The sequence below is a fragment of the Erythrolamprus reginae genome, chromosome 5, assembly GCF_031021105.1.
Source record: "Erythrolamprus reginae isolate rEryReg1 chromosome 5, rEryReg1.hap1, whole genome shotgun sequence".
Lineage (NCBI taxonomy): Eukaryota > Metazoa > Chordata > Lepidosauria > Squamata > Dipsadidae > Erythrolamprus > Erythrolamprus reginae.
Window position 1 is genome coordinate 47,905,950 of NC_091954.1, and position 13,541 is coordinate 47,919,490.

The following is a 13,541-nucleotide window of genomic DNA, read 5'->3' on the forward strand; positions in this document are numbered from 1 at the left end:
TCCCACTTACTATTCATTTAGTGGCCATCTGAAGTTACTATGGCATTACAAATGTCATTTATAAGCATTTTTCATATTTACAACCCTGGTAGCATCACCATGGTCACATTATCAAAATTTGGATACTTGAAAACTGGAATGTATTGACAATAGCCTTATCCTAGGGTTATGTGATCATCATTTCTAACCTAACTGGCTTCTGCCAAAGTCAATGGGGAAAGCCAAATTTGTTTACCAATGGCAACTGCAGCAATTTGCTGAACAACCATGGCAAAAAGGTCATAAAATGGGGAAAAACTCATTTAGCAATTGCCTTGTTTAGCAATAGAAATTTGGGCTTAATTGTGCTAGCGAGTCAAGGACTACCTATAGATGGAATTGGCCATAGCTCAAGGAAAAATCATAGGGCCTTCTTTAGCTTCAGACCGACTGATTGAAGAAATATAACTGGGCTTTAATAGGTGTGTTCAGCTCCAATATTTACCTAAAGCAGGGGTCTCCAATCTTGGCAACTTTAAGCCTGGCAGACTTCAATTCCTAGAATTCTTTGCTGGCTGCAGAATTCTGGGAGTTGAAGTCCGCCAAGCTTAAAGTTGCCAAAGTGTCTTCTTGATGACTTAAAAGTAAGTTTACATAAAATTAGTTTTTTTGACTTTTCAAAAATATGTTTTAATAGGCGATGTCATGATTCAACAGCTGTTTCAATGGCATGTATAGTAAATAGAAGTGTTCACAAAAATTATTTGGGAATAGAACGGAAGTAAAAATCACATTGGCTGCAAAAAAATTGTAATAGTTTGACGTGAATAAATGAACATTTAAACACTGTCATTGTCATGAATACACTACACTCATGGGTATGCTTCTCTTTACTGTCTGCTAATATAGGAGCCAACATGCAGTTGTTTTATTAAAAAATGATTCATATGAAAACAAAACAGCATAATTTTTTCTTTGCAGATACATGATTTTGCTATAATGGGACCCTGCTGACAAATATTAAAAGATAAAGGATTAAATAAGATTTTATTGTCACATTTACCTTTGTCAAAGATGTACATTTAAAAGTTTCTGAGCAAGATTAAAAATTTCTCAAATGAACTGATGAGATGGCAACAGCACTTATTGAACAAACTGCACTATAGTAGCTTGTATACCCAGTTAATAAAATCCAAATATTTTTTGTTAATTAGAACAGACTACAGCAATGAAAAAATGCATCGTGTTAAGGCCAAAGAATATATTAAGTAGTGGAATAGAAATGTTTTACAGTCCCAAATATCCAAGGAGATAAATGATTTAAATGCTATTTTTTATTCATTAGAGACATAGAAGACGAATAAATAGATATCAGACTGTTTAGCTATTGAGATTTTAGCCCGAGGAAGTCTGACATCTTAAAACAAAAAAGGAGGGGGGAGGTTGGATATTAATGAGTGGAATTATGCATGATCAAAACACATTGTCATAGACTGAACAGTTCACTATTTGGTAATTAAACTAAAAGCCAAATCGGATGCTTAAATTGCAGTGTTTTTTTTATCATGGGGGTTAAAAAATATACCCAAACCTCCACCAACCCTGCAAACATATAATAAAGAAATAAGTGCATCCAAATATATTTCAAGCAGAATCTGCTTCGTGCTTCCAAAAGCAGTCTCCCCCTCCCCAATAAGAAACACAATTTAAATTTAAGAAATTTTTTTAAGTTAAGCGCAAGTGTGGCAATTTTTGCAAATAAGTTGCAAGAGTTTATCATCTTCATTAAATGTTCAGCATTTATAGTTTTCTAATACAAAACTCTGACATAACGGACCACTTCCACTATGTGCTTTCATGTGTTATGAACAAAACTGAGACAATAAGGATAGTGTGGCAAAGTCACATTAAATCCACCAACGTCAAAGTATTATGCTTTAGGACATTCACAGATGATTTACTGGTAATCGCTTTTCTACATAAAAAGGCAACCATAATGTCAAGTGATTTACATTAGGCCTGTAGAAAAAAAAAATGAAACAAACCCCATCTCTATTGAAAGAGCATGCAGAGAGGATAATTCACATTTGTTCCAATCTGGCTTCTTGGAAAGAAAGGTTTGTTTGTTTGTTTTCCTGGCAATGATTTATTTGGCTTTATCATTAAAAAGCCTGCTGATTTATGTCTATTAGAAACAACCTCTCTAAAATTCAAGGCATGATAGTACACGAGGTAAGGTTTGATTTAAGATCATTAGAGACCATGCTCAGTTGCGAAATCCCTTTTCTTTCTTTTTCTTTTGGAAGGCATGGCAACAAAAGTTACAACTGTTTCAAATTTCACTTTGCTATTTACCAGTACATCCTGAATCTGGTCAATCAGTACAGGTTGATTATCTTCATGGTTCCATTACAAAACTTGTAAAACTGTATCAAAGTGAGTAAGCCATCTAAGTTCAAAGTCTTTTTATATCTGTTGTGCACAATAATCCTCTTTTGCAGCTCTTTTCCTCAAAGTTAAATTCCAAAATATTTCTGTAACAATTAAGGAAAGATAAATCCTATGTTAAGCTCTATATTAAATCTGAGAGATCTGAGTGTTCCTGGAATCTCCATCCACATGTGCTAAGGATCGAGAATCTCTTGTTTGTGCGTATTCACTGTCAGAAGACTCTGTAGGGTCAAGCGAATTCTCATAGTCACTGTCTTCTGATTCATTAACATTCTCATCGGTGGTGGTGGTGGGGTGGGAACAAGGCTGAATGGATGTTCCACTGCCCGAATACTTCAATCCTGTGTTTGTGGAAGCATAACTAGAAGAGCCCACTGCTTGAGGCCGAGGCATAAAAACACTGCTTTCTAGAAGCCCAGGACGTACAGCACTGTCATGATTGATTGCACTGAAGTCAGCATAAGGAGGAGGAGGATCAGAAGCATCCGGTTCTTCAAGGCTACTTTCCGCAACAAATCCAGGATGTGTTATTTGTGGGATAAATATAGGCTCCAAGGTGTCATTTGACATTTGCCTGTTTAAGAGAGTCTGTTGTAATCCTAGAAAAGTGGAAAAGTAAAGGTTGTAATACCAACCAGTTAGATCAAGACAATTAGTTTAGGCATCTTCTAACCTATTATGCTGAGAAGTTTCTGCATATCAATGGGAAAGGAATGTCACATATAGGTTGTATTCAATTGGTAAGCCAAGGATTTAAGTGAAAGGTTTCTAAACAAATATCAAATAGAAATCTATTTTCTTGTAAATTACTTTGTTATTAACATGACTAACATTTATATACACTGCTCAAAAAAATAAAGGGAACACTTAAACAACAAAATATAACTCCAAGCAAATCAAAATTCTGTGAAATCAAACTGTCCACTTAGGAAGCAACACTGATCGACAATCAATTTCACATGCTGTTGTGCACATTCAATTTTGTACAGAACAAAGTATTCAATGAGAATATTTCATTCATTCAGATCAAGGATGTGTTATTTTAATGTTCCCTTTATTTTTTTGAGCAGTATACAACATTTTGTTATCTAGCTTAAGTATAGATTCTTGGGGTTCTTGAAGGATAGGCAGCAACAAAACTTTTACAAAGGGTCATAATACATACATAGGTACTATCTATAGTCGGTCTGGTCTGGTCTGGTTTGTCTGTCACTATTATGACAGAGGACCAGATTGCTGCAATAATAAACTAAATTTTCTTCAGGTGGATTAATTTCAAGTAACATAACAGAATCAAAGCTGCAACTCACAGTTGCTGTACACAGAGAATTTATAATGGGACCAGAATCACTAAAACACTAAATTGAGATTTCACATTTCTTTGCTCTTTATACTCACTGTTACAACTTTTTCTTTTTTTTTTAACTTAGCAGGCAGATGTATCACAATTCATTTGTCATCCAAATATCACCAGAAATTGCAAACTGATGCCATGTTTTTTTAGTTTCTTTTGTGGTACAAAATTAGATTACTACTATGTGCACCATGGCATCCTTCTTTCATGGTACTAGGAGATGTTGTGGAGATAGCAGTATGTCTACTTTTGCAACCTTCTATGTGTCATAAATCTCTAACTCTTGGAAGGAAAGCTACAATTTCAGATTTCGTTTTCATTCAAAGAAAGAATTAAGATTCAGTAGAATTTGCACTGAATGAATTAAGAATAGCTTTCATCATGTATTTCCCCCCTCATACTGTTGTTAGAGGTTTCCGCAAATTTCTGGAATGGTTTTTCAGACAGAAAGGAACATGGAAAGAAAAAACAGTCTCCTTTCCCAAGTCCTTCAGTAAGAACTCTTGTGAATGAATTCATGTTTGTGGGTAATCTGTAGACAATCCAACATTTTTACTTGTTTCCTTTGCATCACTTATGATTGCAGTATAGTATTACAATGTGGACACTCACAGTATCGCTGTGATATAATTAAGTTTTCACATCTCCTTACTCTGTAGTATGATAAAACAGTTTTCTCTATTTTTAAAAAAGGATTCCACAATTGTGCTATCTTCTGTATTAGAGTTCTTGTACAGAATTAATTAATAAACATTATTGCCCTTATGGCAAGATGCAGAGGATTATTCTCTGCCATTTAGTGAGCCTTTTAGTTTTGAGCTGCATATGAAGTACCCCACATATTGCCACGGGCGCCTTTGCTGGTCTCTTGAATGCCATCTAAGCGGCTGTCATCGCATTATAGCTTGTATGAATTCAATGAATAAAATTCAATTTCTCTGATGGCTTTCAACCTTAAAGTTCCACCTGCACTTTAATGATAGTAATATAACAGATGCAGGATCTGTATTTCTCCTCAATATAAGGGTTTATATTTCTCAGTATTTTAAGGTAATATTGAGAAGCATGCAAATCAGAAAAACTGATGGCTTCCTGTCATGACATCAAGTAATGATGTCTTGATGTCTTTGGAGAGGGGCGGCATACATATCTAATAAATTATTATTAAATTATTATTATTAAGTAAGCCAACTATAAAATGAGGAGAAAAATTAATTGAGAAATCGCCCACCACACTAGGTTGGATGGTCTTATCTTCTTCCTCCTCTAGTGCTTCCTATTTGCTTGTTCATTATTTTTCACCTGTTCATTTTAATAGAATGGTACCAGCACAAGTGAGGGATCTCTCAGGGAACTAAAGACCCTTTTATCTAAAGATCCAAGGCAAATCCAGATATAGATTGTTTGCTACATTTACTTTCCATAAGTTAGTCATATCTGATGGAAGCATTAGCAGAAGGAATATGTTATTCTTCTGATACTCAGAGGCTTTTTTTAATTGCTCATCCGGTAAAGTTTTTTAAAGTAGAATTTTTTAGGATTGTTTTTTGTAAATGTATTAATTGCATTGTTTATTATTGTTTCTTGTAAATGCTGTGAGTCCTCGGAAAGGGGCGGCATACAAATCTAATTAAATTAATAAATTAAATAAATAAATGTTTAGTAACAGTGCTGAGATGAACAAAAAATGTATTATGCAATATGTCATAACTCAAATTTGAATCTCCCTCCCTCCGTGAGATGAACAAAAAATGTATTATGCAATATGTCATAACTCAAATTTGAATCTCCCTCCCTCCCCCTCTCTCTAATGTGTGTGTGTGTGTGTGTGTGTGTGTGTGTGTGTATGTACACCATGTTTTCCCAAAAATAAGACCCTCTCATTTTTTAAAAAATTCTGAAATAAGTGGTTGGCCTTATTGCCATGCATTTAAAAAACCCGATTGGGCTTATTATCAGGTGATGTCTTATTTTGGGGGAAACGGTATGTATGTGAAACAAAGCCAATTACAGGAAGGAAAAAGGGTGTGGGCTCCTTACATACGCAATGACCAAATTAAGCAGCATTATATAAAAGCAAGCATTTCTTCAATGGTGATTTTAATACTTTGATGAAGTCAATAGGGATTGACGAAAGCTCAGTAATTTTTAGTAGTTTTAAATAAATTTTAAATGTTCCAGAGATCCTGATGGCTATTGCCTCTTCATATATATATTCTCCTCAACCCGAACGCCGAACCTGAACTTTTGCCGAACTTCCGGGTTTGGTGTTCGGGAGAATGCCGAGATGCCACCCGGCTGTTTCAAAAGGCGACAGCCAGGCAGCGGAGCTTCTCGGCGGCCTCCCGAATGTCGAACCCGGAAGTTCAGCAAAAGTTCAGGTTTGGCGTTCGGGTTCGGGAGGACGCCGAGAAGCCCCCCGGCTGTTTCAAAAGGCGACAGCCGGGCAGCGGGGCTTCTCAGTGGCCTCCCGGGCACCCAGCGGAGCGCCATTTTGCGTTGTTGTTTTCTTGCACGCATTAATTGATTTGAAATTGTTTCCTATGGGAAACATTGTTTCGTCTTACAAACTTTTCACCTTACGAACCTCCTCCGGGAACCAATTAAGTTCATAAGACGAGGTATTACTGTATTATGCTCAGATGTACACTTTGCTCTGTCTGTCTATTGGTATCCCTCTGCATGAAGTGTATGTTGCATACCCAATATTTGCATTACGAAGGGCACCAATCACTTAAAACTGTTTCCTAAAGTAGTTTACAGTATTATCATTACAACGAGTATTCCATTGGCAGAACAGAGAGACATAAATTGAAACAGCAACTCACTTATTCTATCTCCCTTAAATAAGAGGAGCATAATAAAACTTAATGCAGCTGACTGCAACATCAATTTTCTAAGAAAGTTTATTTTAAAAATGACATGAGAGTCTTACTTATTTCCTGCTCTTTTTCATTTTTCCTTTGTGAGATTTGCCTTTTTAACTTATTCACCTCCGCTTGGAAAGATTCAACAGTTCGCTCGCTCTTCTCTACATCTATGCATACTGCCTAGGAGAAACACAACAAGGTTATTTGACTGACTCTGCCCACCCCTGATACAGAAGAAACAATCCGGATACCAGTTACCACAAACTGTCTAGTATAAAGTGACCAGATTTTTACATTGTTAAAGAGGGACACCACCTACCCGGGCTGGGCGGGCTGGAAGACTTGATTAAAAATTGGAGCCAATTCCCCCCCCCCTTTTCTCTCTATCTCACTTCCAGCCTCCATTTCTATCTATTTCTCTCTCCCCCCTCCCTCTTTTGCTCCCTTCCTTCCGCTTTTTCTCTCTCTCTCCATCCCTCTTTCTTTCTCTCTTTTCCTTCCTCTTTCTTTTTTTCTATGAAGCGGCATATAAGTCTAAATGCTATTGCTATGAAAGAAAGAAAGAAAGAAAGAAAGAAAGGATTATTAATAATAATAATAATAATAATTCATTAGACTTGTATGCCACCCTTCTCCAGAAACTCAGGGCGGCATAAAAGTCTAATAAATTATTATTATTAAAAAAAGAAAGAGGAAGGAAGGAAAGCAGGAAAGAGAGAGAGAAAGGGAGGGAGAGGAGAGAGAGGAAGGGAGGAAGGAAAGATAGACAATGGAAGGAAGGAGGGAGGGAGAGAGAGAGAAAAAAGAAAGGGAAGATAGGGGAGAGAGAGAAAGGAAAGAAGGAAGGAAGGAAAGGAGAGAGAAAGGAAGGGGGAGGGAGGGGGGAGGGAGGAAGGAAGGAGAGAGAGATGAAGGAAGGAGGAAGGGAGAGAGAAAGATAAAAGAAAGGAAGAAAAAAAGAAAGAGGCAAGGAAGGAAAGAAAGAAAGAAAGAAAAGAAGGAAGGAAATAAAGGAAAGGGAGGGAGGAAGGAAAGAAAGAAAGAAAGGAAGGAAGGAAGGAAGGAAGGACATAAAGGAAAGGAAGGAAGGAAAAAAGAAAGGAAAGGAAGGAAGGAAGGAAGGAAGCCACCCTCCGAGTGTGTGGCTTGGATGCACCTCACTTCCTGCTGCTCAGCAACTGGCACCAGCAGCTGAAAAAAGGCAGTGGCGAAAGTTGAAATCTGGTCACTTTAGTCTAGTATCAACTCATGTTTCTAGTAATTTTGGTTAAATGTCTATTGTAAGATTAATGACAAAAAGCACCAAAATACAAAGTTCACACCTACTGATTTGGAGGTTCTGTTAAAGCAAACTGTACTTCATCATCTATCTCTTAAATTATTTCTTAAGTGCATCTCATGGCACAAAGTGGTCAAGACTCAATAGTGAATGAGACAACTTGCGTATGCATAGCTGGATAACATTCCATTCATAATGCCAGCCCCATATTTTTAACATGTAAATACATGGCTACTTATGGATATAATAATGACTCATTTTGAAATAACTGGAATCCAATTCAAGGGAAGACAAAGGACTGGAAAAGGGACTTAAAGCTATTAAAATGAAGAGTGGTATGCACCGAAAATGTGACTGATTTGTTTTTTACCAAAATTGTACTAAGCATCCATTTAAGATCCTTTATGAAATATTTAACAGAAAAAGCTATTAAGTGTTATACATAGGAGTCCAATCTTGCCAGCTAATCCCAACAAATTCCTATCCCTGAATGCAGTTATAGATTCCACATTTTGCCCATGCAAGAATCACTAATAGATCTAATACACATTATTTTCATTTGATTATATTGAGGGTTTTGGCAATGCACTTTTAATCTTAAAACAGGCTTAGTTTTAGCTTTAGTTTCTTTATATTGCTAGCTTTTCTAACAATAGTTTTTTGTTCTTTAAGACACCTAAAGCCTAATTTGTAAATATTAACAATGTAGCTAAAATATATTTTAAATATGGGTAGCCTCAACTTATAGCAGTTCATTTAGTGACTGTCCGAAGTTACAATAGCACCAAAAAGTGTCTTATGACTGTTTTTCACTTATGTCTTCTGCAGCATCCCCAGGGTCACATGATCAAAATCCAAATGCTTGGCAACTGACTCATGTTTATTATGGTTGTGGTGTCCCATGGACATGTGATCAACTTCTGTGACTTTCTGACAAGCAAAGTCAATGGGGATCCAGATTTACTTAAATAACTGTGTTACTAACGTACCAACTGCAGTGATTCACTTAACAACTGTGGCAAAAAAAGGTCATAAAATGCGGCAAAACTCAGCTAAGAAATGTTTCACTTCAGAGCAGAAACTTTGAGCTCAATTGAGGCTATAAGTCAAGAACTTCCTGTACAAAATAGTTTTCTGTATGTTATTTTAGCATAAAAAGTCGATTGCCAAATTTTAAAATAAAAGGAGTTACCTGTACTTTTTCCTGAAGTGCATTATAAACCTGATATATAGCCCTGATGTCCTTCATCACTCCATCTTTATCAAAAAAATCAGTACTAAAAATATGAAACATAATGTATTAGAAATAAATCATAATCATATTTTACTCATTCCCTGTTACCCTTGAAGTCAATATTTATTTCTTAGTCATACACTGAGTACCAATATATGAACTGCTATGTCTGTTTGCAAATCCAACTGTTTGTGCTCAGCCTGCTTTGATAGTGATAGTGTTTGAAGAAATATACCTTAGAGCAAGGGTGTCAAATTCACATCGTCATGGCAGCGTCACGTGACATATTAGGACTCCCTCCCCTCACTAAATTGGGCGTGACCAGTATGTGACCCATTTGGCCAATGGGCCGGGAGTTTGACTTCCCTGTCTTAGAGAAATCTAATTTACACATTAAAGAAGTACGTTCTTCATTTTTCCTCATTCCCATTAATTTATTGTTCTGAGAAAAAAATACAAGTATAAAAGATGACATAGAGTCTATATGCTGCAGATACCTGCATGTACATTCTATGTGCAGGATACCCTGACATGTGCCTGCTATGTTTCTTATGCTAACCTTGATCAACACTTTCCTACATTGCTAGAAAGTAGCAATGGTATAACATAAGCAGATAATAATTAAAAGTGTGTGCTACTAAATCTATTTCTTAATATATCAAATTGGCAATGAATATGTACTGAAACATTGCTTACCCATGTTCTTTAATAACTTTGGTATAGTTTTGAGAAGTATTTGGCACTGAAGAGACCTTATATTCTTGCTGGCTTGTGTTGCCCAGGTTAGGGATAGTAAGTGACACTCTTTGATTATACCTACATAAAAAAAGTTGTTAATTAATAAACATCACAGAAATTCCTGAGAATTTACGTACATAAATAATTTGTGTTAACTAGAACATTATTTTTTAATTATTATTTTAGGGAGTAAAGGCTATCATTAACTTTAACTATAGTTAGCTACAAAATTTAAATTGAATTTGGAGAGACTATCAATTTAACAATTGCCTAAATAGTTGAGAACGATTAATCTTCCATTCATGTTTTTTATAATACTACAGAAATGCAAAGATTTGGGCTTGCTTTTTCATCAATATCTAAATTATATCTCCTGGTTAAAAAAAAAGAATAATTTCTTTCTTTTATCTCAATTAGAGAAATAGGCTAGAAGAAAACTATTTCAATTAAAAACAAAGAACAGAAACTCGTAAATCAATTCCATTGATTAAAATGATTCTCTCACTGTTTTTCATTTAAAATTTTAGTTAATTACTTTATTGATTTAATCTTGGAAGTTGTAACTATATTTACAATAAAGCATTATAGAGAACCACATTTACTTTCCTGACATGCTAGAATTTTAGCAATCTATGGGTTGGATTAAAAAATAAGCCTACAGCATAGAAATATGCATTTGATTACTAAAGTTAAAATGGAACCACTTTGTGAAGCCTCAATGAGTAGGGCAGAAAAAAAACCCATACCTTTCATTTTACCTGAATATCCATAAATGAAAAAAGCTTTTTGAAAATTCAATACTAGAGTTAAAAGAGGTATCTGATATAATTTACTTTTCCTGTGTTTAATTATTATTTTATTAAAAATAAAGTTCATATAGATCCCTCCCTTGTATAATAAAAGTCATTTACCTTCGATTTGGTCTAAAAAGAACATATTCTAAAGCATGTGTAGAATTATTTGCTGTGGAGATGAAACTGAAGAGAAGGAAGACAAGGTCAGGTACTCCAAGTATCTGTGTCAGCTGTTTATGGATGATGTGTTCTCTATATGACATTTGTTGCTGTGTATTCCTTCTAAATCTATACCATCCAATAACATTCTGCAATAAAAAACAAGTGATGTTTCATTATTTAGACACAACTGTTCAGTACACCATGGCCATTCTAAGGGGTCATGCTATCCTGGGACAGTGGATGTGGGAAACTATTCCAGAGCAAGGAGACAGTTACTAAGGCAGCCTGCTTGCTTTGGGAGACAAAGGAAAGTGAGAATAACCAGGCATGAGATGGTGGTGGCCCCAAGGACGTAAGGGTCAGAGAAAGAAATTTAGGAAGGACCTGCCCTAATTGATCAAATGGTTAAAAGTGGTCATGGGAAGTTTGTACTTTCAGACTTACAGGATTCTGCTAATGTAGCTTTACAATAAAGGAGATTTAGTTCACGTTGATTTACCTGGGTAGGCTGACTTCAGTAACCAGCTTTTTCCCTAGACTACAACTTTAAAAAGATGTCCAAAAATTAACAGAATTATTTTAAAAAATAAATAAATAAAATGAAATCAGCAACAGAAATTTATTCAAAAAATATTCATACATTCAAAATGTATGTTCTGTATATTAAAAATTCTGTTTGAAACTGAAGCAATATTATAATTAAAGATGGTTACCCATGAAGCATTGGCAGCTGTTTGAAACACTTTACTTAATGCTATTTTTCAATCAGCAAAAACACATTCAAAGGCAAATTAACACAGAAATGTATTTTTCTATACAATAATTACAGAGCAAAATCAAAATTAACACCCCGAGCAAAAAATGAATTCATACTGCTTGTTCTGATCTGAATGCAAGTGCATTCACAGAGGAAAAACTAGGAAAGGTTGAAATAGATTGAGTTAAACTGGAGGATGGAAAAGGAAGCCAAGTTATCTGCCATTGAAGGAAGGCACTCAACCATGGCTATCCTCTTGAAGGATCGAGTCAGATCTGGGGACGACAGGGCAGATCCAAGTAAGCATTCAAATTGACTGACTTGATCCTCAAGGTGATTGGTCGGGAACCTCCTATTGTAAAGGCTGGATAATGTGATTTAAAAAAACTTTGTTTTGATTGTGTAGATACAATATGAAGCTGTTAGAATTTTCAATCTTTCTGCATAAATATGTTCTAAAATGTGATTTGTTTTCCACAGAAGTCCTAAAACTATATAAAGAGAACTAAATTGAAGAAATGAGTCAGAAAAGTTCACTTATTCATTGAGGAAAATGATCCAAAGTTACATATTTGTCTTTATTAGTTTATCTACCATTACTTAATAAGTTGAAATCAGTAAAAACTTGATTTGATGCTGCAGGCAATTTTACTACCATTTTAAAAAATTGAAATAAACTCTTCATTTGTTATTGCAGTTTGAATTTAAAAAAACTTTTAAAAATAATTGACTTGTTTCTATGCTTAGATAGCTATGCTCTGAAATGGAACCTCTTCAACCACTCAAAGAAAAATCAAAACAACCATGGTTCATAAATTTCATGACTTTTACTATTTATATGCTAATGTACAGAGTATGGAAAATAAACAAGATGGGCAGTTAGTTATCAATGACAAATATGATTTATTAGGTATAATATCTGGAAGAATGATTCCCATGACTAGAATAAGGTAATTAAAGGATGCAATTTAATTAACTGAGGAAGCAACAGATGCAATAGAAAAGAAAAAGAAGTTGTATCACATGTTAACATGCTCTCAGAATCCCAAATGTAGGAAGCATTTGTGATATAATAAAGAAATAAATAAAACATACAATATATTGTTGATGTCTAATATTATCTTCCATCCAAATAGAAGATATGGATCACACCTTCAAAAACCAAACTCTCACCTACCAAACATCTGGAAATTAACCCTAATCAACAACAAATCTTAAGTCACAAAACCTGACACCAAACCCAGAATAACACAGGATGCCACCACCAATCACCCTCACCAGATCCAAACCCATACCCACCCCACAGGCAAAATACAACCACCACCCTGAAGCCAAACCATGGTGGCATCTCCAACCACTGTATCCCACTCCGACACCCACACAAAGCAAACTGACACATGCCATAAACAGCCAGACCACAGACTTGGAGCTAAACTAAAACCCGGGATGTTAAACCATAGACATACATTACAAAACAGGCGAATAATCTGCAAACATCAACTCCAACAACTATTCAGGATGTCACCCCTAATCTGCAAACATCAACCAATCTGCAAACATCAATTTTTTAAATATGTTGTAAGCCCCCTGAGTCCTGGGAGAAGGGCGGCATATAAGTCCAATTAATAATAATAATAATAATAATAATAATAATAATAATAACAACAACAACAACAATAAAACCAACAACTCCTCCATCAACTACTCAACGTGTTACCCCATCAACTATCAAGATATTACAACACAGCCAACCAACCTACTTACAGCAATTAAGCCAGTACTCCACACACACCCCACCAATATTTATAGAAGGCAGCTCCGACCGTGCTTTGCCGAAGCTGAAAACACCAGCCTGAAGATGATGAGTGGAACCTCGTAGAAACATTGCCAAGATACAATCAATCGTACATGGGAAAAGACCTG

General features: G+C 35.5%; 1 protein-coding gene across 1 annotated transcript in view; it reads right to left on the minus strand.

Moving 5' to 3' along the window:
• Nucleotides 1–1,009: 1,009 nt before the first annotated feature.
• ABRAXAS2 (abraxas 2, BRISC complex subunit) overlaps nt 1,010–13,541 on the minus strand; it is a 35,015-nt gene continuing 22,483 nt past the window's right edge. The window contains exons 5-9 of the mRNA XM_070752501.1: nt 10,817–11,007; nt 9,864–9,983; nt 9,126–9,210; nt 6,720–6,834; nt 1,010–3,029 (exon numbers count right to left, since the gene is read on the minus strand). Coding sequence (XP_070608602.1) covers nt 2,557–3,029; nt 6,720–6,834; nt 9,126–9,210; nt 9,864–9,983; nt 10,817–11,007 — 984 coding nt within the window. The 3' untranslated portion in view covers nt 1,010–2,556. The remainder of the gene's footprint in view (nt 3,030–6,719; nt 6,835–9,125; nt 9,211–9,863; nt 9,984–10,816; nt 11,008–13,541) is intronic.